Source organism: Anas platyrhynchos, chromosome 27 (assembly GCF_047663525.1).
Source record: "Anas platyrhynchos isolate ZD024472 breed Pekin duck chromosome 27, IASCAAS_PekinDuck_T2T, whole genome shotgun sequence".
Lineage (NCBI taxonomy): Eukaryota > Metazoa > Chordata > Aves > Anseriformes > Anatidae > Anas > Anas platyrhynchos.
This window is the reverse complement of record NC_092613.1, coordinates 6,915,850-6,941,200: the sequence shown is the minus strand read 5'-3', so window position 1 is coordinate 6,941,200 and position 25,351 is coordinate 6,915,850. Positions and strand designations below refer to the sequence as shown.

At 48.5% G+C, this 25,351-nt stretch overlaps 1 protein-coding gene and 1 long non-coding RNA gene across 3 annotated transcripts in view; one reads left to right on the top strand and one right to left on the bottom strand.

Annotated features, from left to right (window-relative positions):
* The window catches only part of LGR6 (leucine rich repeat containing G protein-coupled receptor 6), a 123,724-nt gene that overhangs the window by 33,006 nt on the left and 65,367 nt on the right, over positions 1 to 25,351 (top strand). For both annotated transcript variants that reach the window (XM_072028540.1, XM_038168435.2), the window contains exons 2-3: positions 12,670 to 12,741; positions 22,947 to 23,018. In XM_072028540.1, the coding sequence (XP_071884641.1) occupies positions 12,670 to 12,741; positions 22,947 to 23,018 (144 nt within the window). The remainder of the gene's footprint in view (positions 1 to 12,669; positions 12,742 to 22,946; positions 23,019 to 25,351) is intronic.
* LOC139999618 (uncharacterized) lies at positions 9,861 to 19,557 on the bottom strand. The gene is made up of 3 exons (XR_011805123.1): positions 17,515 to 19,557; positions 17,169 to 17,280; positions 9,861 to 10,181 (listed from the first exon to the last, which is right to left on the bottom strand). It is a non-coding gene; the product is annotated as an uncharacterized lncRNA (long non-coding RNA).

The following is a 25,351-nucleotide window of genomic DNA, read 5'->3' as shown; positions in this document are numbered from 1 at the left end:
TAGGAAAAGCTATTTTAAGTTTTAGTTATGCTTCTACATTATATCATTATTTTTTTCTACTTTTCCTGACTCCCTCCCCATACACAAGGTCAGACATTGGTACTCAGACATGGCAATAACAAGGGTGGCCTGCGAATCCCACCCCAGAGCCTGTTCTGCTTGCTTGAGAGGGGTGCTATTTCCCTCCTCACTCTGTCCGGATCTACTCTCCTACACAAATATCAGGAACTTCTGCAGGAGCAATTTTTTGAAGATATCCTTTAACTAAAATCTCTTGAGGAAAGCAAAGCACTTAATGCTGGGCCTGGGCACTAGAAAGGGCTAGTGCAGCACCATCAAGTTGGTGTCAAACACGGCCTAAGGTATGGCTCCAATTTCCAGAGCCAAGTGGTCAAGCCAGCTGCCTCCAGGATGTCTGTGAGGATGGGTCTGGGGGTGAGCCAGCCCCCTTTGTGTCCTTTCTGACATCACAAACTGGGTGGCTGGCACCCACGTGGACACCTATGCCAACATCACAGCTCATGGAGCTGGGGAGCAGGGAAAAGAGGAGGCAGGAGGGGAGTAAAATCCTCTGTCAGCCCCCAGGGTTTCTCTCAATCAACCCGGATATTCAGGCACAGGCCATTATAGTGGCTGGCCATCTCTGACCAATGCCAATATCATGTCTCTAGCAGTACAAGGGCAATTTTGTGAGCATTTCCCAGTGGTGCTAGTTAATAGTTGGCCATGCCATAAAGCATGATGGTTTAAATTATTTTTGGGACAGGTTGAGTACAATAGAAAACCAAACTTCCATAAAAGCACCTGCCAAGCCCAACTCTAAATATAAATCATCTGCAGTGCCAGACCATCCCAAGCTAGTCCTGCTCCAGCGTGAATTATTGCTTTCCGTTCCTGGTTAAGAGCATAAAATGTATTCAGCCTTGTCATGACGTGATTGTTCCTTCTTTTACTTGCTTTGGCACAGAGTACAATGTCTCCACAATGAGTGAGCTGAAAAGCAAAATGTGGACACTGTCTCATTTCTAAGCAGGTGTTAGATTATGATATGTTTTTGTCCTCTCAAGGCAGCTGCAGATTATGTATTATTGCTGTTTGCAGGTTTGATACACGTGCAGTGACCTGGAAATGCTTTCTGGGGCCAGTACCACTTGCCTTCTCCACTGCAGGTGGCAACAATGCAGATAGCCTGACTTGAGGTCTCTGGGCTGAGCCTGGCCTTTCATCTGCTAATGAGGAGAATAACCTCCACCTGTGTAATTTCCACTGTGATGACAGGCAGAGCCTAGAGAGACCAAGTTTCCCACATGGTTGCAATTTTCAGGCCATTACTTATTTTTTTTAGAAAATCCCTGACTGCACAGGTAATCCTCCAGCTTGGCAACAGTTTCTCACAGTTGTGACTGAAATTAGTGCTACAAACAAGATTAAAAAATACTCCTGCTTGGAGGAGGACCTGTTGACCCATCTGCTGGGGCCCAAAGTGTTTGGAAGAGAAGAGACAGCTCAGAGATCTCTCTGCCAGCTGAGGGCCAAAAGCAACCATCTCTTTGTTTGGCCAAAGATTTGCCATGGTGTTTTGGGGTTTGATGTAGTTCCCTGAGCTGTGGCTTTAAGTGCAATCTGTGAGACACCATGGCATCTCAGACATCCCATCCATGGGCCTGTCCATATGCCTCAGGACCCATGGAGTTTCCTAGCATGGTGGCTGGAAGCCAAGGGGAATGTGAGGGTGCCTCAGGGCTCCTGTTTAGACAACTGCGGGTCAGTGCAGACAAGGTGCAAGGTGTTTGGATGAAGCTGCTGCTGCTCAGAGCCCCCCGACTGGGGGCTGAGCCTGGATGGATGGATCCCACCTAATACCTTACCATACGGCAGTGCTGGTAGCTGGACCCTAGATTTGAAGGCACAGGTGAAAATTTGGGGGTAACACTCTACTAAAGCAGTGCATTTCTATGGCAGTTGTTGAATGGCTGAATCATGGAATCATTCACATTGGAAAAGACCCTTAAGATCTCAGATCCAACCTTTACCTAACATTACTGTGTCCACCACTAAACCATGTCCTTAAGCATCTACACATCTTTTAAATACCTCCAGGAATGGCGACTCCATCACATCCCTAGGAAGCCTGTTTCAGTCCCTGAACACCCTTTCCATGAAGAAATTTCTCCTGATATCCGATTGAAACCTCTCTGGGTGCAACAGGTAACTGGTGCCCATGGAAAAAGTACAGTGATAGCTAGCCTGATGCCTGGCATCTGAATCTGTAGCTGGATCAAGGGGTTTCTAACCCATTTTAAAAAACAAGCCGGGTCATATGAGAGCAGTGTCCCTGTGCGAGCGAACGATGCTCACATAATATGAGTCATGTGGGCCAAATTAAAATCTATAACTATTTGTCATTCTGCTGGAAAATTGGGATAGCCAGGAAAGGTAGTGACACTAAATAAGCACTCTGATACCAGAGCTTGGTTTTCCATCTGATTCCAGTTCCCCTGATGCTGCTGTCAGTGGGGGTGACCCAAGCTCAGGCTTACAGGGTGGCTCTGAAGCAGCACTTGTACGAGCAGGGCAGAGATGCTGCAGAAGGAACTTTGCCTCATGGTGCACCCCAAGCCAGAACGGGAACAGTCACAGCAGCCCACCTTCTCGTGTCTGCCGGCCAGCATTGCAACACAGCTGGCACCAGAGCTGACTAGAGCAGTGTCAGAGACACCACAATTGAGCCTTACACCCATTTCAGGCATAAGAACACATCCTTGGCTCTTTTGGTTGTTTATGACACTGAATTGTCTTTGCTGGTTGGCCATGCTGGCTGGGAGTGTTTAGAAAGTGCCATTTAAACAGAGGCTTCTGCAGCGCAAAAGAAAAATCCTTTGGTAAATCCTTTCTTACCAAACCAAACGTTGCAAAGGTCAAAGTGTGAGTGTTTCTGGGGATTACTTCCCGAGACAGAGCACTGCCTCCCTTCGTCCCTCCTGCCAGCTCCCAGCCCATACAGCTCCTGGCCTTTGAGCCCAGGTAAACGGCTCTGAATGCCAATCTGTACACCCTCTGCCAGCAATGTGTTTGTGCATGGTTCCTCCTTGATGCTTGGTCACCTCTTGGTCCTAGGACACGGGTTCTTAAATTGGGATATGCACTGCCCTGGAGATAACACAGCTTCAAAGCAGTGTGCCAGTCAAATACAGAAACTCATCATCTTTCCATCAGGGGGAGATGGGGAACAGCTCTTCAGGCAATGTCTCCTCCTGTGCCTAAACACAGCCCAGCACCAAAACCAGGATTCTCATGGAGTCACAGACCCTTCTCACCGTGGTGGTGCTGGGCATACTGCGCCCTGCAGGGCCCCTTGGTTGCAGCTTGCCTGTGAGCAGTAAAAGGGTCTGCTTACGATGCACAGGAAAACCAAGTCTTTCTCTAAGAAACAGTTACTTAGAGCAAAAACTGCTCTTCATCAAAAGCAAAGGTTTCCAGGCTACAGACAGATGTGGTTGAAATTTTTGAATGGAAACGGATTGTAAAAGGCAGAATCTGAAATGAAAGACTTGTTTCAGTTTGGGTTTTGTTTTATTTCTGATTTTTCTACAGTGGATCTTAGGTTAACATATGCAGATAATGTATGTAAATTAAATATTGTGTTGTCATGACTTGGCATTTGGTGAATGAAATGTTTTCCCATAAGCCTAAAGCATTTCAGCCAGTTTGTCTGACATTTTCAACTAAAAATATGTATCGAAATTGATCTTCAGTAAAATATTTCCATTTTTTTTTCTGCTTTTTCCAGTTTGTGAGGGACACAAACTCTGCAGAGTTTTAGCAGTGCATCAACCCTTCAGTTCACGTGTACAACTTTACCTGTTAGTGTCAGGCTTTGGGACAGGATTCTGCCCCAAACGTGAGCTAGTGCAGCTCCCCTGAGATGTGGCTTGCAAGAGGAGAGGCAGCCTGGCCCAGTGCTCTTTTAGTGCCTTGCCCTGGTTCTTCCCCAGCTCAGCAGCAGGCTGCTTTTGTTCCCAGCTCAGAGCTCTGTCACCGGTAGGAGCAACATGCTGTGTGTGACCATATAGCCTGCCAGACCCTTTTCTCTGATTTCTTGCCAGCCGGAGAAGTAACAGGGATAACTGTGTGCTGCCAGGTCCCCTCAAAGTGAAAGAAAACAGCATGTTTTTGCATATGCTTCTAGTCATTTATAGGCTATCAATTTCCTCCCTGCCAGCCCTGGGCTCTGCCATCTCCTTTCAGTGGGTCTGAAAGTAAATGGAGCGGGGCTGGAGACCATGGGCATCAGCTGTCTGGGATTCCTGAACAAAGCTGGGGGGCAGGAGTTGGCAGTGATGGGAGGATCTGTGCACAGAAGAGAAACAGGACAGAGGCAGCAGCCCTGGGCCAGATGTGCAAAGGTTTCGAATGTGCACAAATTAACTGTGGGTATGTTACAGAGTCCAGCAGGGCTTTAATTTTCTCTCAGGCATCTCTCAAACCCATGGCAGGGGCGGTGGACTAGATGATCTTCAAAGGTTCCTTCCAACCCAAACCATTCCATGACTCTATGATTCTATAAGCAGCGGTGGAATTTAGGATTCAGAGAGTTTTTTCCCTAATCCAATATTGCCTCTCCTTAGACTTCCAGCTGATGCTTTGCCAGGATATGCAGGACCAAACGCACCTTGCACAACCTTTGGTGCAATTAAAGGAAGGATGTGGATGACAGTGGTTGCACGTGTCAACCTCATCTCTACACTGACTTGGTTCCATAGATCCTGTTCCCTCTCCTGTGTTCTTTCTGCTCTTTCATTGCCTACTTTTCTGTGCAATCCAAGAAGCCACACCTTCCCGGTGGATCATTTACTCTTCCACGGACATTCCCATAGCGAGTCACTTCTGGTGCCACCATGCAGGCTGGATCAGCAATTCATCATTGTGCTCCCATTACTTCCTCCCATGTTAAGTGTTCAAGTGGCCCCGGGGGGCTGTGAAGCCTTTTACTGGTCTGAAGAGAAAATCAGTCCTGCACGTTGCAGGGTAAACTGCCTGCAGAGGTCTCCTCAGAGGTGCTGGACAGGAGCCTGGAGCAGCCAGGGCAGGCTGTGATGCACAAGCTGCCTTCTCAGGCACTGTGGGTTGCAGAACAGCCCCGGTCTGCTGGCCATGGAGTTTCTGGCTCTCCAGAGCGTGCCTTGTGGCCACCCTTGGCTTGCCTTGCCCAGCTTTCTCCCCTTCTGCACTGCTCTTCCTGGGACACAGCACCATGCTCCCCAGCCAGCCCTCAGGCGAGCGTGGCTCGTGTCCCAGAGCAGAGCTGGGTAATAGTTTCTCAACACAGCATTTGTCTTTATAAATATCCTGCTGCAAGCAAGGTAAAAGATGCCAACTTGAAAGCAGAGCATTTCCGTGACGCAGTTGATTCCAAGGACATTTGCGTGGGGAATGTGAGGGATGCTCCGATGGCATTTGTTTGCTGTTTGCTGCTCATTAGCTCTTTGAGAAGGCTTTGGCTGGGCAGCAGAGAGGAAGATGCTTCTGGGTTTGCCTTGCCCTGGTAGCTGCACTGGGTGTAAGGAGGAGACCTGCTCCGGGGCAGAGCGAGCTTTCACCTTCCCTGGCAGTGACCTGCCCTGCTCCCAGCAAGTGGGGAGCTGGAGCCTCCACCTGGAGAAGGGCAGGGAATGAACTTGTACTTGGACACAGGGAATGTGAGGCTCTTCCCAGGGATCTAGTGGGGGCCCTCAAAATCTAGAAGTTGCTGGGCTGTGAGATAGCCTGAAGGAAAGTCCTTTCTCCTCTCCAAAGGACGTTTGATGCAAGCCTCATTTTTCTTACTTAAAAAAAAAAAAAAAAAAAAAAAAAGTTCTTTGCTCTCATTCGTGACCCAATATTTCTTTTTTAGATCAGAAGTCATTTTGGTGCTTTTGATGTGTTCACACCAAGGAAGGTTTATGCTGATCCAGCTCCAAACACTGGCCATCTCTGAACCTCATTATGTGAAAAAAAAAATCATTTAAAAACATAATTTTAGTAAGGCTGAGAAGTCCTGGTTGTACACTTCCAAGACAGAAGATGTTTTTTCTTTTCAAATGATTTTTTTTTTCTGTAATGATTTCTTTTTAATGTCAAAACTGGAAAAAAATATTTTTTTGTTATTGCTTTAAGGAATTTTGATCAACAGAAAACAATTCTTTCTGGGCTTGTGTTTCATGGAAACCACCAAAAACACGAACTTGCAGAATCGTATCGGAAATAAAAAATCCAACACGCAACCAACCCAAAGCAGCCTGGGGCAGTGCCTGCGCTGTCGGGGAGGTGAGAGCAGAGGGGCTGGGTGGAGGCTCCCCCTTGGCACGGTGTTTGAGGCTCTCTGACTCCATCTCAAGCAGCTCTACCCAAAGAGTCACTGGAAGCACCAGGGCACTTCTGTGTCTGCAGGCCAGAGGATGCCGATGCCCACCGTGCTTGTGATAAGACATCTTCTTCCCACCTTGTCACAGTACAAGTGATTTCCCCTTCTATTGCCATGCAGATTTTGGTACCCTGGGAATTAGCAGCCAGGACACTGGGAACCCACGTGCTAGAGCCCTGGAGAAAAGTCTCTAGCAATACATTTAGCAAGATTCAAGCTGTGCAGACCAGACTTCTGAAGATCTGCTGGCGTAGGGATGGGCTTAATCTCAGCCTGGCAAACTGGCCTTGGTGGAGTCTTTATTATTGAAACACTGTGGAGATCTCGGATAGGGCCTACACGTGGGGTATGATCTAAGATGACTGATCTATTTTCAAACGTGGAGAGGTGGGAGTAAAAACACGTCCTGCTCTTGCCTATTGCAGTGATATGGGATTGAAATAGGGCTGGTGCCTCCAGATATGGTGGAATGCAAATGAGCTCTTACTGCTTTGATCTCTTTATCTTCCCTTTCTCTTTTTCTTTATGGAGACTACCTTTAACATAGTTTTCAACCTGCAGGCTTTTAGGAAAAATTTCAGCTGGCGCTATGGCTCCAAGTACCATTCTGTCGGCAGCCCCAGCTTTACCCCAAGCAATCCAGGCATTTTGTGGTGACCTTGGAGATTTCGAGATACAGAGGAAAGGAGATAACAAGAACCTTTATGAATCACTCTTGTACAATCCGAAGAATTTCTAAAACCATCATTTATTGCCTTTGGGCTTCTTTTTTAAGGGTGGTTTATTTGTGCTTTTTTTACTGGAAGCTAATGAGAGTGGCCAGAAGATAGAGACATTGCTCATCTCCTAGTGATTTCAGCAAGACAAGAGTGCTTCATGCCTTGCAAGAACAGGTCCAGCGTTGGACCTTTCTGGAATAAATATGGGAATTTTGGTGTGGTTTATACCATTCCCACAGAAATCATACTGCTGGACCAGAACTGGGAGGCTTTAATGTGTTATTGTGCAATCAATTAATCAAGAGAACACCCGCTTGTTAGCTTCTCCCCACAATCATCTTAAAAATTTCTGCTCAAGTGCCTGAGTGTAAGGAAGCTCTATTTTATGGTCCAGGAACTCATGTATTCAGCACCAACATTGAGAGGAGCTGGGCTTGAGACCAGGCTGGGAAGAGATCACATTAATATCCTGAACTTCTTGAAAATATGAAGATATTGATATAGAAGGTCGATTTAGGGCTTGAGAAGATAGTCACCATTTGGGATTCTTAGTAGCTTATCCAAATATGAAAGAAGCTGAGAGCCCACAGTGTACTCTACCACTGAGTTCCTGAAGGTCTCCCCTTGAACCTCACACAAGGCTTACAGAAACCTTGTAGAGCAAATATCTGCTGCTACCACTGTACTCTCATGGCACGAGGACACATGCTTCCATCATACTGAGTGAGAGGGACCCATGGAGAGCACTTTAGGTGACTGAAGCTAACAACCAGACTTTCTGCTCCTTCAGAGTAAAGAAAGAAATGGCTAGAGAATGTCTTCGCCCAACCCCGTGATTGCCTCCAAGAGAGCAGCGTCTCTCTGCTGTCATGTGCACTTCACAGATCTTGAACCAGATGCACTTCGGGCTCTGAAACTTATGTGCTTGACCTCAGCCAAAACCATATCGCTACAGATTTCATCTTCAAACCCTCCTGGCTGAGCAGCCACAATCTCACTGTGCTACTCTAGCGTGGCCTCATCCTGTGTTGCTTTAGGTCTGTTGACATCCGCTGGTGCTATTTTATAGAGTGCATCTCTGGGGAAACTCTTTGCCTATAGCATGGGAAGAGGTTTATGGGAAGGGCTCATCTCTCCCCAGTTTTGTGGCTAGCTTTTAGACACCTTGAGTCCAAGGGAGACATCTATCCTGCTGTCCCTGGAGGTGCATACTGGGGACAATGCTTAGACCTACCTCAGACGAGTATTGAAGGGCGCCCTTTATGCAGGCCCCCATATTGTAACTTGAAAAACCTCCCTTTTGGCCTAAGAGTACACACTACAAGGTCCCACAAGGAGAAGTCCCACCTTCACAGGAGCAGGACAGAGCCTGGTGGGACCATGCTGCTCCTGGCAGGGACATCCCTGGCTCCACATTTTGGAGCACCACCACCACAGGCTGGCATCCCACCTGCCTGAGCAATTATGCCAAAGATAAATTCCTTTGATCTTTAAATCTGGTATCATTCCTGAGCTAAAACACTTTAGCGCCCATCTCATAGCGCTGGTAGAGGCAATTGCAGGCAGCCTTACTGGAGTACCCAAAGCATGCTGTGTGTCACATCACTTTTTGGTAAGGAAGATCAGCTAATCAGTGAATAATCAAAGCTTGTTCATGAAAGAAGGCGACATCAAAGCAAATAATTTAAGGAACCCCTCGAGGGCCAGAGTTGTAAGGTCTGAGGCTGAATCACATGGGCTCAGTTTCCATGAACTGTGTCTCAGTTTTCCTGCAGGTACAAGTTAGAAATGCTTACAATAAATGTTTAGAATTAGTTGGGGAAGGAGGGGGGTAGGGGGGTGTTAAATCACACTAATTATAGCCCTGATGGCTTTGGTGCAGTGCCATTGGAAAGCATAGGTAACTTTAACACCTAATGCAAGAGGTGCTCCATGGGTGAACGTAGGTGGTACCAGAACCACATTTCGGTTCTGGGAACTTGTGTCACTTCACTGTCGGCATTTCGTACTACACACAGCCACACAAAACGACCCGAAGCAAAAGGTTTCCTGCTTTTATTTGGTAGCTTGCAGAGAGGACAGACAGGCCAGTTGCTGGGGAAAGAGGAGAAGGAAAGCTCCGGGGCAGGGAGTGATGGCTTGTCCCAGTGCAATGCAGCGTGGCCTCATGAACTCAAAGAGAAGCAACTGGACAGTTCCTCTGCTGGCTCTCCTTTGCAAGCCTGGGTGAAGCTGCAGCACCCGGTTTCCTCTTCTGCCTTTCTGATTCTGAGTTTAAGGGACTTTGGGATCAGAATAATGTTTACCGTGGGTTCCTGCAGTACCTGCTGTGGTATGGTTCCTAGCTGTTTGGTGGCTTCACCAGTGCAAATGGCAATAGCCATGCTTAGAGACCAGTAACCCAACGCTTGTATGACTTCAGTAGATGTTAGTGAAGAGAGAGCTGTTTTGTAAAGCCAAAGTCATTGGCAGACCTGAGAAAGGTCAGAGGAGTCTGTCATCCATGTAGCCCATGAATCCCTAACCCGTCTGCCAGATGTTGCTGAAAAAGAAAATACCCAGCAAGGTTCAAATACCGTGGGTTCCTTTTAAAATGAACCGAATGTGGCTGCTGAAGTAACCACCCCCAAACACTTGAAGAGATAAATAGCTTCCCTGATTACCCTGACAGGAAGCATTTCCACTCTTACATGCACTGGGGATGTACATAACACAAGAGACATTACTAAGAGGAAAAACATGAGCTTGGGAAAGCACAGCAATAAGTCAACAACATCTTTACGTGAGTAATAAGTCAAACATTTATTCCCACAACACTGCAGGCAGGAATCCTGTGCCTCTGCTTTCACACAAGCATGGACAGTCTGTGGAGAAACATCTCGTGCTTTTGTGGCTAGCAAAATCACTGAGTCCAGGACCATGCTCAGGAAGTTCACTTCCAGCCCTCGGAGGCACTCTGTCTTCCTTCACATCAGCTGTCCTCGCCCCATCCCCTCTGTGCTGTTCTCTCACCAGGGCCAGGTGGGATGTCCACTGCTTCAGGTGCTGCCATGGGACCCCTGTGGGTATCACGGTGGAGAATTAATGGTAAACGCAGTCCTGAAGCTGATTCTTTTATTTGCTTCACCTTTCATTATCAAGCAGCTCACTTCCAAGGTGTGCACTGCAGAACTCCTCTTGTTAGTACTGCAAATATAGATGTGTTGTGCTTGAGTCCTGCAGGAGAACCACAAACAACCACGGCATCCAAACACCCCAAACATGAGAGATTATTAAATAAAATGACCCAAACTCTTCCCTGTGCTGTGCCACAGGCTGTCCATGCTGGCTGCTGTCCCCAGGAAAGGGCTGGCACCCAGCTGGCACTTACACAACGTCGGAAAAGTGTCTTCTGTGGGGAGCAAGGAGCATTCCCTACACTGCCAGCTGAAGGCAACTTGAGGAATAGGCCTCCGAATTTCAAGGAGACCTTGAACGTTTCAGATCTGTGTTTTGTTTCATAGCCTTTCATTTTATGCTATTTTTCATTATTTTTACATTGTTTCACAACATGTCAAAACATCAGACTGATTCATTACAACATAAACAAGAGACACTTTGATGTAGAAAAAAAAGATGTTTTAATGGGTGCTAAGTAGCAACTGCCCTTAGGGATTTAAAAATAAAAATAGAAGCAGAACAAAATAGTATTTTAACCCTTCTATTATACCACAGGATCATCCGAATACAGAATGCAGAGTTGCATAGGGAACAATATGGACAATAACTTTATTTTTGCATTCATTCTGACAAAAGGTCTTTGAATTCTCTTTTTATTTTTAGGGATTTTTCCACCACTTCTTTGAAGAGGAGAAAAGTTATAAGGAAAAAAAAAAAAATCTTTGCCTGGAGTATCTTCAAATAGCACTCATGCAAGTGCATGGTTTTGTCACAAGACACATCTCCAGAGAAACTGTAAAGGGAGATTTTAGATCTTCCCCATGTCTCACATGTTGGGTCTGCAGCATCTCAGTTAAAATGATGATGTGCAGATCACATCATGTTAAATTTGTGCAGATAGCAGCCAGCTCAGAGAGGTCCCTCTGGTACTGCAGGGGTTTGCTAAGGGAAGCTTTTCTCCTTCATGCTTCTAGCTTAGCATCAGTCCTTGTCCTTTGTACAAATCCTTCATGCATTTGTCCAAAGGCAAGGAAAATTCCTACAGGTTTGTGAGATTTACTGGAGGAAGAATAAAGTAAAATGTCTTTTTTTTTTTTTTTTTTTCTTTTCTGTGTGTGCCTCGTTATTGTTACATCACGAGAGAGGGACCTCTCTGTCTCTGCCTCTTCGACTAAGACTGATGGAGCCAGGCGCTGTCCCATCTGTACACAATGATCAAAAATAGCCCCTTCCGCTTCACAGGAATCTACCCAGAGCCTTAGATGACATTTGACTCGGATTGCTTTGCTTGGTAGGGGATATGGCTCATTCAGTTCCCACTGTTTTTAACTCTGCCAGCTTTTAATTCAGCCTCATTTTTCCTCACAGCTTTAAAACCTGGTGATCACTTGCAGTTATCTGGACACAGCTTGCTCAGACTTGTTTAATAAGCATGGTTTTCTTCACTGTCAGCTGCCCACGAGGGCAGGGTTGCAGCAATTTAGTATCAGACCCCCTAAAGAGGCGCAGAACCCAAAAGCATCCTCATTTTGTTTGTGTTTGTTTTCCCCAACTACCAGCTAGCCTAATGCACTGTTTGCTGTGGACTTTGCTACTCTTATATCCTAAAATGAGGACAGGGCTCGTGGACCCCATAGGTCCTGGCACTGCCTCCTCTGTGAGGGTCTGTCTGACCCTAAGCAGGTAGGGGTAAGCCTTTAGTGAGAGATCTCAGAGCCTGAAACAGGCACAACCACACAGGTTCCCCCAGCCCCCTGAACTCAAGCTTTGCCATCCACGAGGCAGACCTAGGTCTCATTCCTGATTTTTTTTTGTGTGTGTGATTTTTTTTCCAGTTTCCAGCAGGCCTCTCCAATAGGATATACCCAATTTCAATGGCTTGCTGTCTCCTCAAAAGCAGCTCTGTCTCCAGACACTCCCGGGGGTGGCTGGCATGACCACTGGCCACAGAAATACACCTCTGGGCCCAAGGACATGCATTCCCACTCAGGCATCACTGGGCTTCCTGTCCACCGTCCAAAATGTGTGAGACACTCACACGCCTTGTGCTGTTAGGAAATGTCATAACTTGCTCCATAACCTGCAGAAGCCCAGGAAGGCCACCCTGGAGGAGTAAGTGTCTCTCTCAAGTCTTACTCCTTTCCATACTCCTTTCCATCCCTTTGCAGGCAGAGCCTGGGCTGTGATACTAATAATTAAAATAATAATAATAATAATAAAGCTAATATATAAAGAAGCTATAATAACAGAAGCTAATGCTTTCCAGTTTGCAGGGGTTTCTCCACTGAAGTGCTTTCCCTCTTAACAGAGAGGGGAGACAGAGCCTGGCATAGGGATTTGTTCTGTGCAAACCACAACGTGACTGATCCGAGATTTTTCTTCCCCCAGAGACCTGAGCATGAACAACATCAGCCAGCTGCAGCCCAGCACCTTCCGACACCTGCGCTTCCTGGAGGAGCTGTAAGTATGGAGCGGCCCCATGCAGAGCCTGGGGTGGGGATGTGCTGAAGGGTGCCTGGGGCTCAGGCAGCAACCCCCAGAGTTGCCGCTGGAGCCACAGGCTGAGATGGAAGGAGGCTGGGTGCTGGAGGGGGTTAATTACTACTCCAGCTGTAGGGGTTTGAGTGGGGATATTACCATTAGGCTATGCTGCACGTGCCAGATGCCAGAATAAAAGAACCAATCCATTATGCAGAAATGATCACTGTACCCCAGAGCAGGGCTAGAAAGCAGGGAGCTTCATTCACCCTTCTCCATACAGGGTCCCCTCCTTCAGATCAAAGCCATGACGGGTCCTGGGCGTTTTGTCTAGGTAACAGAAGTCCAAAAATATCAGCTCCAGAGGCTGGGGTGTCCCGTCGTGCACCGGTGTGCGCTGAGGTCTGAGCAGGCACACTCAGACACAGCAGCAAGCACAATCCCAAGGGATCGGCATGTGGCTGTGTGTCAGTGAAGGAGTGGCCCCACTTCTGAAAGTGTGAAATTAACCACCAGCATTAGCAACCACTGGAATCCCTTGGGAGCCCCAAAAATGAGAGCCTGGGGGGCAAAAGTTTGAGGTTGGCCATTTCTTCATGGGTAAATTGCACCTGTATGGTCTTATTCCACTTGACCATGAGAAACACCTCCAGGTGTTGTTCTCATGCTCTTGCTCCTTTCAACACAATAGCTTCTGCTGGAAAATGCAGTTTCTTCAAAACATTATTATTGCATAGCATGAAATACTAATATTAATGTTGCATTTGATGTATGTGTTGTAAACTTGCTGTGTATATAACACTTACAACAGTTTAACGTCTGAATGAGACACTTTGACCTTACTGAATCATTCCTCGCAGCCAACACCACAGGCGACACGGACTTTTCAAAAATGGTAGTTTCCGAACTGTCAGAATTTCTTACAGAAAACTTGTCTGCACTACCTGGAAAGGAGGCATCTTGCAGAGAGGGAACAAACACTGCCCCGTGCACCCTGTTACCTCTGCTCCTGCTCTCAGCAGCAGCGGAGTGACCCTGAACGGCCAGCCCCCTGTAAAGCTGTGCAGTGGCACTGATGGGCACAGGCTGCGTGCTCTGCACAGCCTCTGCACAGCCTTTGCTTCTCTGAACATTTGGTATTGACAAAAGAGACCAGACCAGATACCAACATTCGTTGTTCTCATAACAGGTCAAATCTCCTTCTTATCAGATCATACTACAGGTTTTTAGCTTCAAATGCTCTTGCAAATCATCTTCATGTGTCTATATCTGGTATTCATTAGACTTGTAAGGACCCCAGCTACCCGAATTCCCCATCCTATTAGCACTTTACAGACTGAGCAGGCATCATTTTTATCCTCCTTTAGCTCTGCAGCTCAGGCTACCCTGGGAGGTGGGTTTTCCAAGGTCTTGCATCCATCTTGCAGCCTTCCTCTTTCATTTTGTCAACATCTGTGTTGAAGCATGGACACCCAAGGCATTCACTGGGGATAGTACAGATTCTCACACACACAGACCGTGTTCTCTGTTGTATACAATTAACGGTTGTCTTGCTGCAAGCAATCATGTCCTGATTACATGTCATGTACAAACAGAACAGTCTCAACCAGCAATGAATAAATATTCATTGACTCCAATAGAGCCAGCTTCCCGCAGCCAAAAATAATTATGTATGAAGCAGATGAGGAGGAAAAATTTAAACAGGAAAATCTGAAAAATAATTGGAAGTTGTTAAAGAACATTTTACTAGAGGTTCAAAATGCCACACAACTCCTCATTTGGAAAGCAAAGGTATTTTGAGTAGGAAAAAACACCACAGTTAGGAGAAAAAATGGAAACTGCAACAGTATATATCTATTCATATCCAATTCATACTTAAATTTGATAGCAATAATATAGTTATCTTAATTATAGAAATCAACTGAATTATATGAAATCAATAAAGGAAAGAAGGATTTTTGTGTAGTATCAGAAAATAAAAGTGATCTTTTCAACATCAGCATCTAGACAGCAACTGTGTATGCATATATATTATTCATACGGCTGTCATGGACCAGTGAGACAAGTTACCTGGCATTTCCCTGCTCTTTTCACTTATGTTTTTACCAAAACTTCATCCCAAAACATTACATCGGGACCTTCACATTCAGGATGGGATCACTCCCATACCAAGATGTGCACAAGAATCAAGCAAACAAATTCTATCTGTTTGCACATCCCCACCAGAAAGTTGTTCAGCTTTCAGAGCTCAAATTTCTGCAGATCTCATCTGCTCTGAACATATCCCCTTGGCTCTGGCAGGGTGAACTGTAGCACAAGACCAAGTCTTCTGTGCACTCCCCCCATGGAAGAACTGCCCGTGCTGGAGCTTACTGGGTTGGTGAAGACCAGAAACGGCCTTAGAGTCCCAGCCTGCCTCATACCCTGCTATGTTCCCCTTTACATCCATGACAAACTAAGAAACAGGCTTGAGGACTCAGCAACTAAAGAGAAAAATCGCAAAATTCAACTCAGAGTGAACCAAAACTGATGCTCTGAGGCTTTAGTCAACCCCAAAGAGTTCCTTGGACCTGAAATTAAATATTCTGTTTCATTTTTGGATTGCTTCTTAACATTTACTCTTTTACTTTGAGTCAAACTTGAAAAGAAAAAGTCATTTCAAAATGAAAACTGAAAAGCTTTATTGCAAAGGTGCCTTAAAAAGGTGCTTAAAAAAAATTAAAAAAAAATCACAGGCTCTTCAGCCAAAAATAGTTGCCAAATTCAACACAGATTTTCAAACTCCTTTTCAGGTCCCCTGGAAACTCTTGTATGTTAGGGGCATTTTTACCTTCTAATCCTCAGAGACGTCTGAAAGACTCCTTGTCACCCCTGGCCCTTGAACCCAAACAGATCTGTCACTTCCATCCTTTCTGATAGCCAGAGACAGTCCATGTTCCTTTGCCTCCTCCATGAGCTCTTCATAGCTTCTCTCCTGCTCTGCTGCTGCCAGTCTTCTTTCTCATTAGATCTAGCCCCTTGCTGCAGGGTCCCAATGCTTGGAGAAGAGCTAATGTCTCAACACATCTCCTTTTACTGTGCCTCCTCTTTCTGTGCTTCAAATTTAGCACCATCTCCGGCTCCCCATGAAGGCAGAATTTCATGGAAGTCAGAGATCAGCCGGACTCAGGGCTTAGCTTATGCTCTGGGCTGGTCAGCTGTGGTTCAAGTGAGGAACAGGAATAGTGGGAGGGGGAAAGAAAGCTGCCAAAATGGGTAGATGAAGCATGTGCATCCCACTGATGCTGAGGATGAATGTGCCAGGCTGCACAGCCTGCAAGCTGCTGTGGAGCACTGTGAATGAGGGTTGCTGGATCTAGGTGAGCTGGAGGGTTGTTAGCAGGGGGCTGCAGCGTGAGGGCCACACCACCATGTCCAGACAGCCTCTGGCCCCTGCATTGGCCCAGCTCCCCCCAGAGACCACAGGCTTATGTCTCACAGGGGATCAGAGGCAGCACAGTGCTTGTGGCACAGATGAGGGCACCAGGACTGCTCCAGCTCAAACCTCTCACTCACTGTGTGGTCTTGGTGAAAGGATTTTCCCTGCCAGTGCCTCTATTTACCCATCCTTTCAGCGACGGGAAAGGGCCTCTCAGGTGTGCCGGGACCTGTTAGTCATTAATTCGCACTGCAAGCTGCTCAGGAAGGTGTTGCGGATGCAATTAGCCCTCAGGTTCAGAGGCTGCCAAGAGACCGGATTCTTCAGTCTAAGCTTGCTTTGAAAATGTGCCACCACCGAGGACCCCTCTCCGAGGGCTGTGATGGGGCTGTGCTGGCTGTCCATCCGTCTGCACTCCTGGCTGCAAGGCTTCCTCTGCTCCCTGTCACCTCCTGCCTCCAGCAGGGGACACAGCAGAGGCCAGAGAGGGTGTGGGGACACCCACCAGTCCTTCCCTCTGCTACAGAGGTGTTCAAACGTGGGCCTCACACAGACAGGGAGCAGCCTGGAGTTTAGTGTTTCTCCTCTTTGTTTCTCTCTCTTTTTTTTTTTTTTTTTTCTCTTTTCTTTCTTTCTGGCAGCAGGAAGAATGTTTAAAGTTGCTAATAAATTCCAGTTAATGAAGCCTGAAAAGCCAGAGCTGGGAGCCAAGAGAAACAAGAGCAATCAGTACAGAAGGAATAGAAAGAGGATCTTGAAAGCCAGCCTGGGAATAATAACATGTTGAAATGTGTTCGCCGGCAAGGGCTTTGTTACCGCGCTTTGAATCCAAACACGAGAGCCTGATGCCAAGAAGAGAAACTGCAGCCAAAGGCAGGTGTTCATTGCCATTCACCTCCTGCTCCAGGGCACAGCGGCAAGATCAGACCCCTTCCCAGCCACTGGCTCTTTCACCTGCCTCTTCGCAGGCCCTGAGGGCCGAGGGACTCACCGTCACGGGGAGTGCCGTGCCTTTGCAGTGCTTCGCTTACAGCAGGCGCAGGACCCGTGGCCTCCCCTTGCAGGCTGTTCCCTTTCCCAGGCAGCTTTTGCAGCTCAAGGGACTGGAGGCCAAGAAGCAGCATAAAAGCGAAATGGAATGAAATGCAAGCGTGTTTGCTGGCAACGTGAACAGAGTCAGCACTCTCCTCCTCCCTTTCCCCCGGGGAAGACACCCCCGTCCCACTCCTCTTCCCTGCAGGTGGATATGCTGATGGAGCTGTCATGGGTTACGGGGCACCAGCACACCCTGCCTGGTGCTGGAGCTCCCACCACCACTCACATCACCTCCCAGGCACCTGAGCCATCCAGCCTCGAGGGCATTGTCCAGCACAGGGTCTCACCCCAAGGCAACCTCGTTGCTGCGAGAGGCAGCGCTGCGGTGACACTGGGTCTGACCCCTGGAGTGACAGCTCTGCTGTGTCAAGGGGTGCTGACATCGCCGGGCTGTGTTCAAGTGTGCTGGAACAATGGGGAAGTTCCTTTCCTGGGGCAGTGCAGTGACATGCCTAGAGTAGAGTACTCCTGGGAGAGCAGCTTTGGTGTTTTTCCATGACATCGCAGGCCGCAGAGGTCTCTGGAGGAGAGAGAAATGCTTGCAGGGCCATGAGCTTGTTGTGATCCCTCCCAGGGCAACAGGACCTTGCTTTGCCATGCTGAGATTTGGTAGCAGCATCACTGCTCCCTTGGTGACTGCATCGCTTGACACAGATCTCCATTTCCAGATGGCTGTGGGCAAGAGGCACTGATCTGTGAGGTACAGGTCCCCTGAATGCTGGTGCACCATGTTTTCCCCAAAATAAAGCTCCTAAGGCACCAGCACGCTGTGACTGAACACAATGTTGTGGCTTTTCTGCAACCCTTTAGAGACCAGGCAGCCAGTCCTGGTTCATCCAGGAATTTATGTTCTCCTGGTTGACATTGCTCCTTGGCAGAGGACAGCACTGGTCATCAATGCAGTGGGTGGGCAACAGCACAGAGAGGTTTAAAGGATAATTCCTCGTATGAAGCCTTCCAAAGGTCAGCCCTGTGGCATGGTGTGGAGGCAGACATAGGCCAAGGGACCAGTGAGGACAGGAGAGTAGGGCTCCTAAGGGGTTTTCCATTGTGCACATGGACAAATGAATCCAAGTTCATGGATTCACTGAAACAGCCCAAGTCAACTCCAAAACGTTGTGAAAGTTTAGGGATTTCAGTTCTTTTTCTTTTCCATTAATGCTGGGGATAGAGTTCAGCATTTGAAAAATCCTTGTGAGTGAGGATCTCTGGCCCTAATTTTCCTGAAAATATTCTTCCAAGCCACTAACTCTGTCCTGGGGTATCCCAAGTGAGGCACCCAGAGTGGACTCAAAAGTTAAAACTACTCAGAAGGCTTGAAGTGAACAAATCTGCCCTGAAAACCTTGACAGTTTATAACATAAGGGGATGGAGTGAAAGCATTTAGTGTCCTGTGCTGGGCTGTTCAATAAGGAGTTCTGTCTTATTAAATCTTACTTGGCAAACGAATCCAAACTAGCTTGCATATGAACATTCGTGTGGGCTGAAAACTGGCTTGAGGACCATAAACAAAAGAAACGAATGCCATCAATCTATCGAGTTGGAACAGGCATTTGGTGGGGGCACGGGGAGCAGAGTTAGAAACAGGCCTGCATAGTCTCCTCCTCGGGGATGGAGTAAGGCAGTAAAGACCACGTTAGAGACACCTCCAGGTGATACCACACGAGGACCAGCTGCAGATTCCTGTGTGGGAAGGGAGAGTCCAAGCCTGACTCTTTTCTCAAATGTACCATGTTTTCACTTGCATGACTTAATTGGCTTCACTCCTGCTTTGCACCAGCACAAGAATAAACTCAGGCACAACATGGAGCCCTTGGTCCCCTGTGCACCTGGGGGATGGCACGATCTCAACGTGATGGCGCTGCTTAGACAGGAACGCAGGGAGTTTATCTGGGCACAGGTTCTGCCTTGACAATATTAGTGCTTGAGAAATGAACCAGAGCAGGAGATCAAAGAGGAAGGCTGACACGCACAGTAAGGATCTGGCAAAGGGAAAATTCCACTGTATGGACATACATGTTTGTCCTGTCCTGCCAATGGGCAATGTTCCTGCCTCCTAACGTGAATGATAAGGGCATCATCGTGTTGTCTGAGCGCATGACATGAGCGATCATGCCCAACAAACAGCCTTCGGGCGTGCCATGGAAGTTGTAGCATGACCAAGAAGCCCAAGATACAGGAGGGGGTGGGAGCCTGTGGTAACTGAACTACAGCAACCATAAAGTGGTAAACCATGAGTTTGTTCCAACTTGGAGTGTATTGGAAATGCAGATCAAAGCCTGGAGGAATGTTCCCAGAAATCACTGGAGGGGGAAGAAGGGGGAAACAATCTAAAATCCACCAAACATGCAAGCTTTCCAAAGCAAGCGAGCCAACTCTGGCTCCCACCCGCCTTCCACCTGCCCCTTCTCTCCCTCTTCCATCAGTCATTTTCAATCCAAAGCTTTCCCTTCCTGCCAGCCCACCTCACCGTGTAAGCTCCAGGACAGCCAGGCACGCAGCTGAACCAAGTCTGCCTGTCCTAAAGAGAGACCTGAGCAGGCTTGGAGCAGAGCTGCGGTGCCATGGGCCAGGTGTAAGAGCAGCTCCCTGTCCCCTGTGTGTTTGGGGCACAAGGAAGTGCTGCCCCTTGGTCCTTCCTTGAAGAGTTAGTTTTCTTCAGGCCACAAAAGGAGGCCACAAACAGAGCTGTCTCAGGGGAAGTCACACTCGCAGCATCACTCCAAATGTTATTTTTTCCTTTTAAATGGGAAGGAAATGATCATTTCAGTTAATTTCCTACAGAATCTGTTTTCTGGAGGTGTGTTTGGGTGCCTGCCTTCTGGGCGGGGAGATTTCTGGATAGTCAGAGAGTGAGGGGGCAGAGGGATCCAAGTGCTAGGGACATTGACAGGTGACAATGAACAGAGGAAGGCAGACATTTCTTTATGGTGGCCACTCCTCCAGATGGACAGGACACCAGAAAAGCCCTACCCATTCCTGGCCTACACTCAGAAAGAGGGCACAGCCACGGCCCCTTACCTGGGACACCTGGCTGCCACCACCACATCATGCTATACCTCCTGTCCTGGGAAGTGGAGCAAGTCTCCCAAGCCCAGGCTCCCAGACCTGTGTGCACATCTCATCTATGTACCCATAGGAGAGCAAAACCTCAGCCTGAGTGTATAGGCGCAGACATCTCTCACCTCTGGTCTGTGCATGTGTACAAGTAAGCACAGCCCATCTTGTACCCCAGCAAGGCTGGCAGCTGCCTTGGGAGGCACATCAAGTGGGGTGGCTGTGGCTGGTGCTTCCCTTTGTGCCTGGCTCAGCACGGGGCTCCACACTTCGGGGAGAGGAGGTAAAGGGAGAGAAGAGTCAGAGGCCAGAGGTGAGCCAGGGACGTGCCACAGTCTCTGTGTGGCAGAGCCAAGGACAGAAGCAGAGCAATTGGGGTCTGGCTGCCTTTCCTGAGGCTGGGGGATGCCCTGTGCCTCTAGATTCACCCATGGACAGTGCCCAGTGAAACCTGAAGGCCTGTTGTTCCCTCTTGTTCTGGTTTTCTTGTGGTGCTGAGAAGCCACAAACTGGCCCAACGTGTGTCCCAACAGCAAACCCTATTCAAATGTCAGGACCCCCAGCTAGGGCTCTATTCAAGCTCCACACTGCCATTCTTCTAGCCCTGGAGGTCCCAGCTCCATTTTGGGTCCTGACAAGCAAGAGTGGGTCCTGCAACCGCTTGAACATTCCCAGGAGCATGAACATAAAGGCTCACAGCGGCCAGGAAACAAGTCGAGAAGCACATGTAACCGTGAGCACATGTGGAGCCCTGCAGCAGAGGCACAGGGGCAGACAGGAGCTCAAGGAGGGGAGGACAGGCAGCCCCCCGCAGAGGAGCTGGTGCAGCCTGGCAGGACAGATGCTGGGAGCGGGCCGAGGATGCCGTGCAGGAACACCCCCCCTCCACTGCACTGCAGTCTCCTGGACAACACTCCCTCCCATGTGGAAATCAGCAATCAAAAGGAGCAATTACCCCAAATCACAGCCCCCAAGTGACAAATAGCCCAGCCTGCCAGGCAGCTTGCATACTGCAAAGAGGCAGGTTATAACCTGCTCACACACATTAAAGAGACGACCCTGTGCTGTTTATGCTGTCGGAGGCCTAATTACGGGAGTAATTTTCTCTAGATTCCCGAGGGGAGAGACAGGGAGGGAGAGAGCTCGGGCACCCGCACAAGCCTGCTCTGCCATCGGTGAGTGTGACTCCTCAAAAAAGCTCAGATCCTCTCCATGACCTCTGCAGAGTCCTCACTATAATGTGCTCTGCTTCCAGCCTGGATTATGCTGCTCATCCTCAACACCTGTCTTCTTCACAGCCAAACCATCTAAAAAGAAGCAGGCTTTGCCAATGCTAAATGAATACAACACGCTTCCCAGCATCTGTGCCCAGCTTCTTGAATCTGCTTTGGAGTTTCAGAGAGACTGAAGATGTGCCTGGTCACAAATGATGTTCGGTGTCTCCTTCGGGAGATGCAGTATTCCAGTCTGAGTCATGAAGACCACAGCAAGTTTCTTACCCTGTGACTATGGAGACGTCCAACCTTGACATCTGTCTGACCACTTGGCGACCAGAAAGTGAAGCACAAATGCAGTAGTAATTTGGGATAAAGAATCGGGTTGCTGAACCAGTTTTCATGGTTTTTGGCTGATGGGCCTTGGGACTTGGTACATGCTTGTCCTCACAGAAGAAACAGAAGGAGAAGAAGACCCTCCTCAGGTCAACCCTAGTCTCAAGAGGCCTGGACTCTGCTCCTGGCTCAACCACAGGGTCCCACCATGGTGTCTCAGGACCACAGTCACCTTCAGAGAAAGGGATGCGAACGGTTTTTTGATACTATTGAAAAATCCAGATCCTTGTTAATGTCCCAGCCTGCTCTGGACCTTGCTAAAATCTGAGTGCTGTGATCAGATGACACTGTACATCAGTGAATCCCACAGGTTTCCTTGGAGAAATTCTTCCAGCCAGTTGTGTATGCTGTGCCCCGCTCTTTGTGCTGTGACTCTGCTGGTCCCGCTCTCCTTTGTGATGCTGCTCTGCAGTTTGTCTTCCTCTCCTGTCCCTTCACATCCCCCTCTTCCCCAAACCAATTGTCCCTATCCGTGTCTTCCCTCCTATGGTTTTCTCCAGACACAGCTCAGCCAAGAACCACTTTTACTTTTTCTGTCCTGGTTTTGGAAGCCATGCTCAGATGATCTGGCCCTATTTCAACATCCACCTGGTGTTCCCTATCTCCAGTACCCTTCCCAGTCTCCCCCCACAGCAGTAATACCAAATTCTCACGTGTTGAAGGAGCTGGGTCTCAGCTGCTACACAGGTCACAGGGCTGGGAATGAGGGAGTGGAAGAGTCCTCTGTGGGTATGCAGGGAATTACTTCAGCCATGAGCACTCACTGGATGCTGAAAACACTGGATTCAGGTCTGGCAGCAGTAATAATCTATTACTTTCTTTGCCTGTTCCTCAAACTGTAAGAAGGGGTCAAATGCAAGGGTTGCCCAAGCACAAAACTGCAGCTGGGTTTGCAGGTGTCGCGGCATCCTCCCCAAGAGGCAAGACACATGAATTGCTAAGCCTGCAGACAAGGGACTGCCATTACAAGGATGTTGACACATTACTGGCTCTTCTTTTCACTGCAGACGCCTGTCTGGAAACCAGATCTCCAGTATCCCAGGGGAAGCTTTCTCTGGCCTCTACAGCCTGAAGATTCTGTAAGTAACTAACTCACCGCCCTGTGCACAGCCTCCACAGCCCCAGCACCCTCGTGCCAGGCACTGGCCTTGTGATGGGACTTGCAGCCCTCCAGAGCAAAATGCAAAGGCACAAGGTGCTGTGGTGCCAGTTGTTAAACCCACAGTGGCTAACATGCCACTTGGTGGTTGAGGGGCTGCATCCCCCCGCAGGGACCACCACGTATGTCCTGCACTGCTTCCTCGCTTCTGCTATGAGCAGACCACCTCCAGAGCACAGAATCTGCAGAGGTTCAAATTTTGTGTAAAAACTCACCAAATCCCCTGATGTGGTATCCCTCAGGTGTGGTGGCTCCAAAGTGACCTGCCCCCAGAAAAGTGGGATGCTCGGGCAGCCCAAGCTCAGCCTGCCCAGACGGGGACCTGTACAGCTGGGTCCAGGAGCACTGCAGCCACCAGGGCCATGCCTGAGCACTGCCTGCCCCAGTAAATGAAGGCCTCAGAGAGGCCACCCACTTCTGTCCATCCTGTGGGGAAGGGCTGGGGCTTCTCACACCCTTGGGAAGCTTCTGAGTGTTGTCCTATGGGCCAGGGGTGTCTCACTGCTCCTGGAGCTTTCTGCATCCATGAGACAGTCCCGCAGGGCCTGTGCAGGGTATTCAGCTGGGAGTCCCTCTTCCTCCCTTTCAGGCACCATCTTAAAAAAATCTCCTGCAATAAACATTTCATCCCCAAGGGGATGTTTTGAACTCAGCCGCAATGTGAAATTGTTGTAGCCGGTCCAGTTTATACAGAGTGAGCAGGTACAAACCTGCTCCCAGGATTAGAGAGTATAGGGCTGTTTACTACGTCTTCTGAAGATGTAAAGTATGAATCCTGCCCTAAATCTCAGGGCTTAGAGATTTATCCATCCCCTGCATTAGGCAACAAATCAAAGGAACTGAGGAAAAACCGCAGCTCTCCCACCCAATTTCAACAAGAGGAACTTTCTACTCCAGGAACTCGGGAGCTTTTAAAGCCGCTTTTGATCAATTTCTATTTGTGTCAGGCCCAGGTAACTACCTATTGATGCAGAATATAAGAGTGATGCCTCCCATCCGGAGCCAGCAGGGCTCCCTGCAGGTTGCAGTAACGAGAGGAGCATGTTGCCTCTGCCCACTGCCAGCCTGAGATGGGCTCACAGACACCAGGAGGAGCAGGCTGGTGAGCGACCCTATTGCAAGGAGAGGCCTGAAGCACTGGAGACAGAGGCAGAGCTGAAGCTGGAGACCTCGTGCCTCAGGACAAAACACCTTGCTCTCAGCCAGGCTGTGCACAGCGCACAGGGTGACCACCGGGCTGTCATACCAACCCTCTGGCTGCAGGGCTGCCCTAAATTTACACCACTGCCATGGGCTCTCATTTAGAGAAATCCCTGCTTCTGAAAAGCAGGACACTGCCAGCCCTCATTTCACTGGGAGATTTTCACTTTACAAAGACTCTGATGCTTTTCTGGTTTTCCAGGCTTACAGGGATATATGTTGTGCTGCCACGTGCCCTTGCTCTTATTGCTGTCTGTAACAATACCAAGGGCTCCACAGGACGGAGGTCACTAGTAGACCTAGCTGTGAGTGCTCTGCAGTCCCTATTCCTCTAGGAACAGCACTCACCTGCATTCATATCCCTGTCACCAAGACAGTGAGGCCAGCATTGAGGGATGTGGAGAAGATAGGCTGGACCCATGCGATCTGCTGGAACAGGACTAGAAAGTTTGCCAGGACAGACCTTAGAAGCATCCAGCTTATTCACATCAGGAGGGCTCTCGGTAAGGTTGAAGACTCTCACTGATTTCTTCTGCTCAGCAAAGAGGAAAAGCACAATGTGCTGAAGGGGGCAGGTGAAGGCCGCCTGCTCTGATCTCCTTGGAATAAGAGTGTGTGTGTAGGGTGCCTACAACAGCAGCACCACAATCTCATTTGGTAGGGGAATAAAAATTACCAAAGTCTCCTGTAGGAAAAGGTGTCTGGTTGTTGGAGGGAATACAGAGCAGAGCCTGGAGAGAGACCGCGGTGCTGTCCCACCCTGATCCCATGCTCTGGGAGTGAGCAGAAAGTCTTGCTCCCCCTTCCCAAGCCATTTCTCTGTCCCGTCTTCCCTCACCGTTCTTCTTAGCTCCCATCCAAGCCTAATGTTTCCTGAGAGCAAGGTCTCCCTGGTGAGAAGGCTTTCCTGAAATCTTCCTCTGACCCAGCACTTTGAAAAAGAGAGCAGCTTCAATCCAACAGGATCTAGGAGAAATGTGAGGCTAATTGGAAAGTGCAGTGATTTATAAGATACTTTCACCATGGTCACTGCACAGATACTGGGAGGGTAAC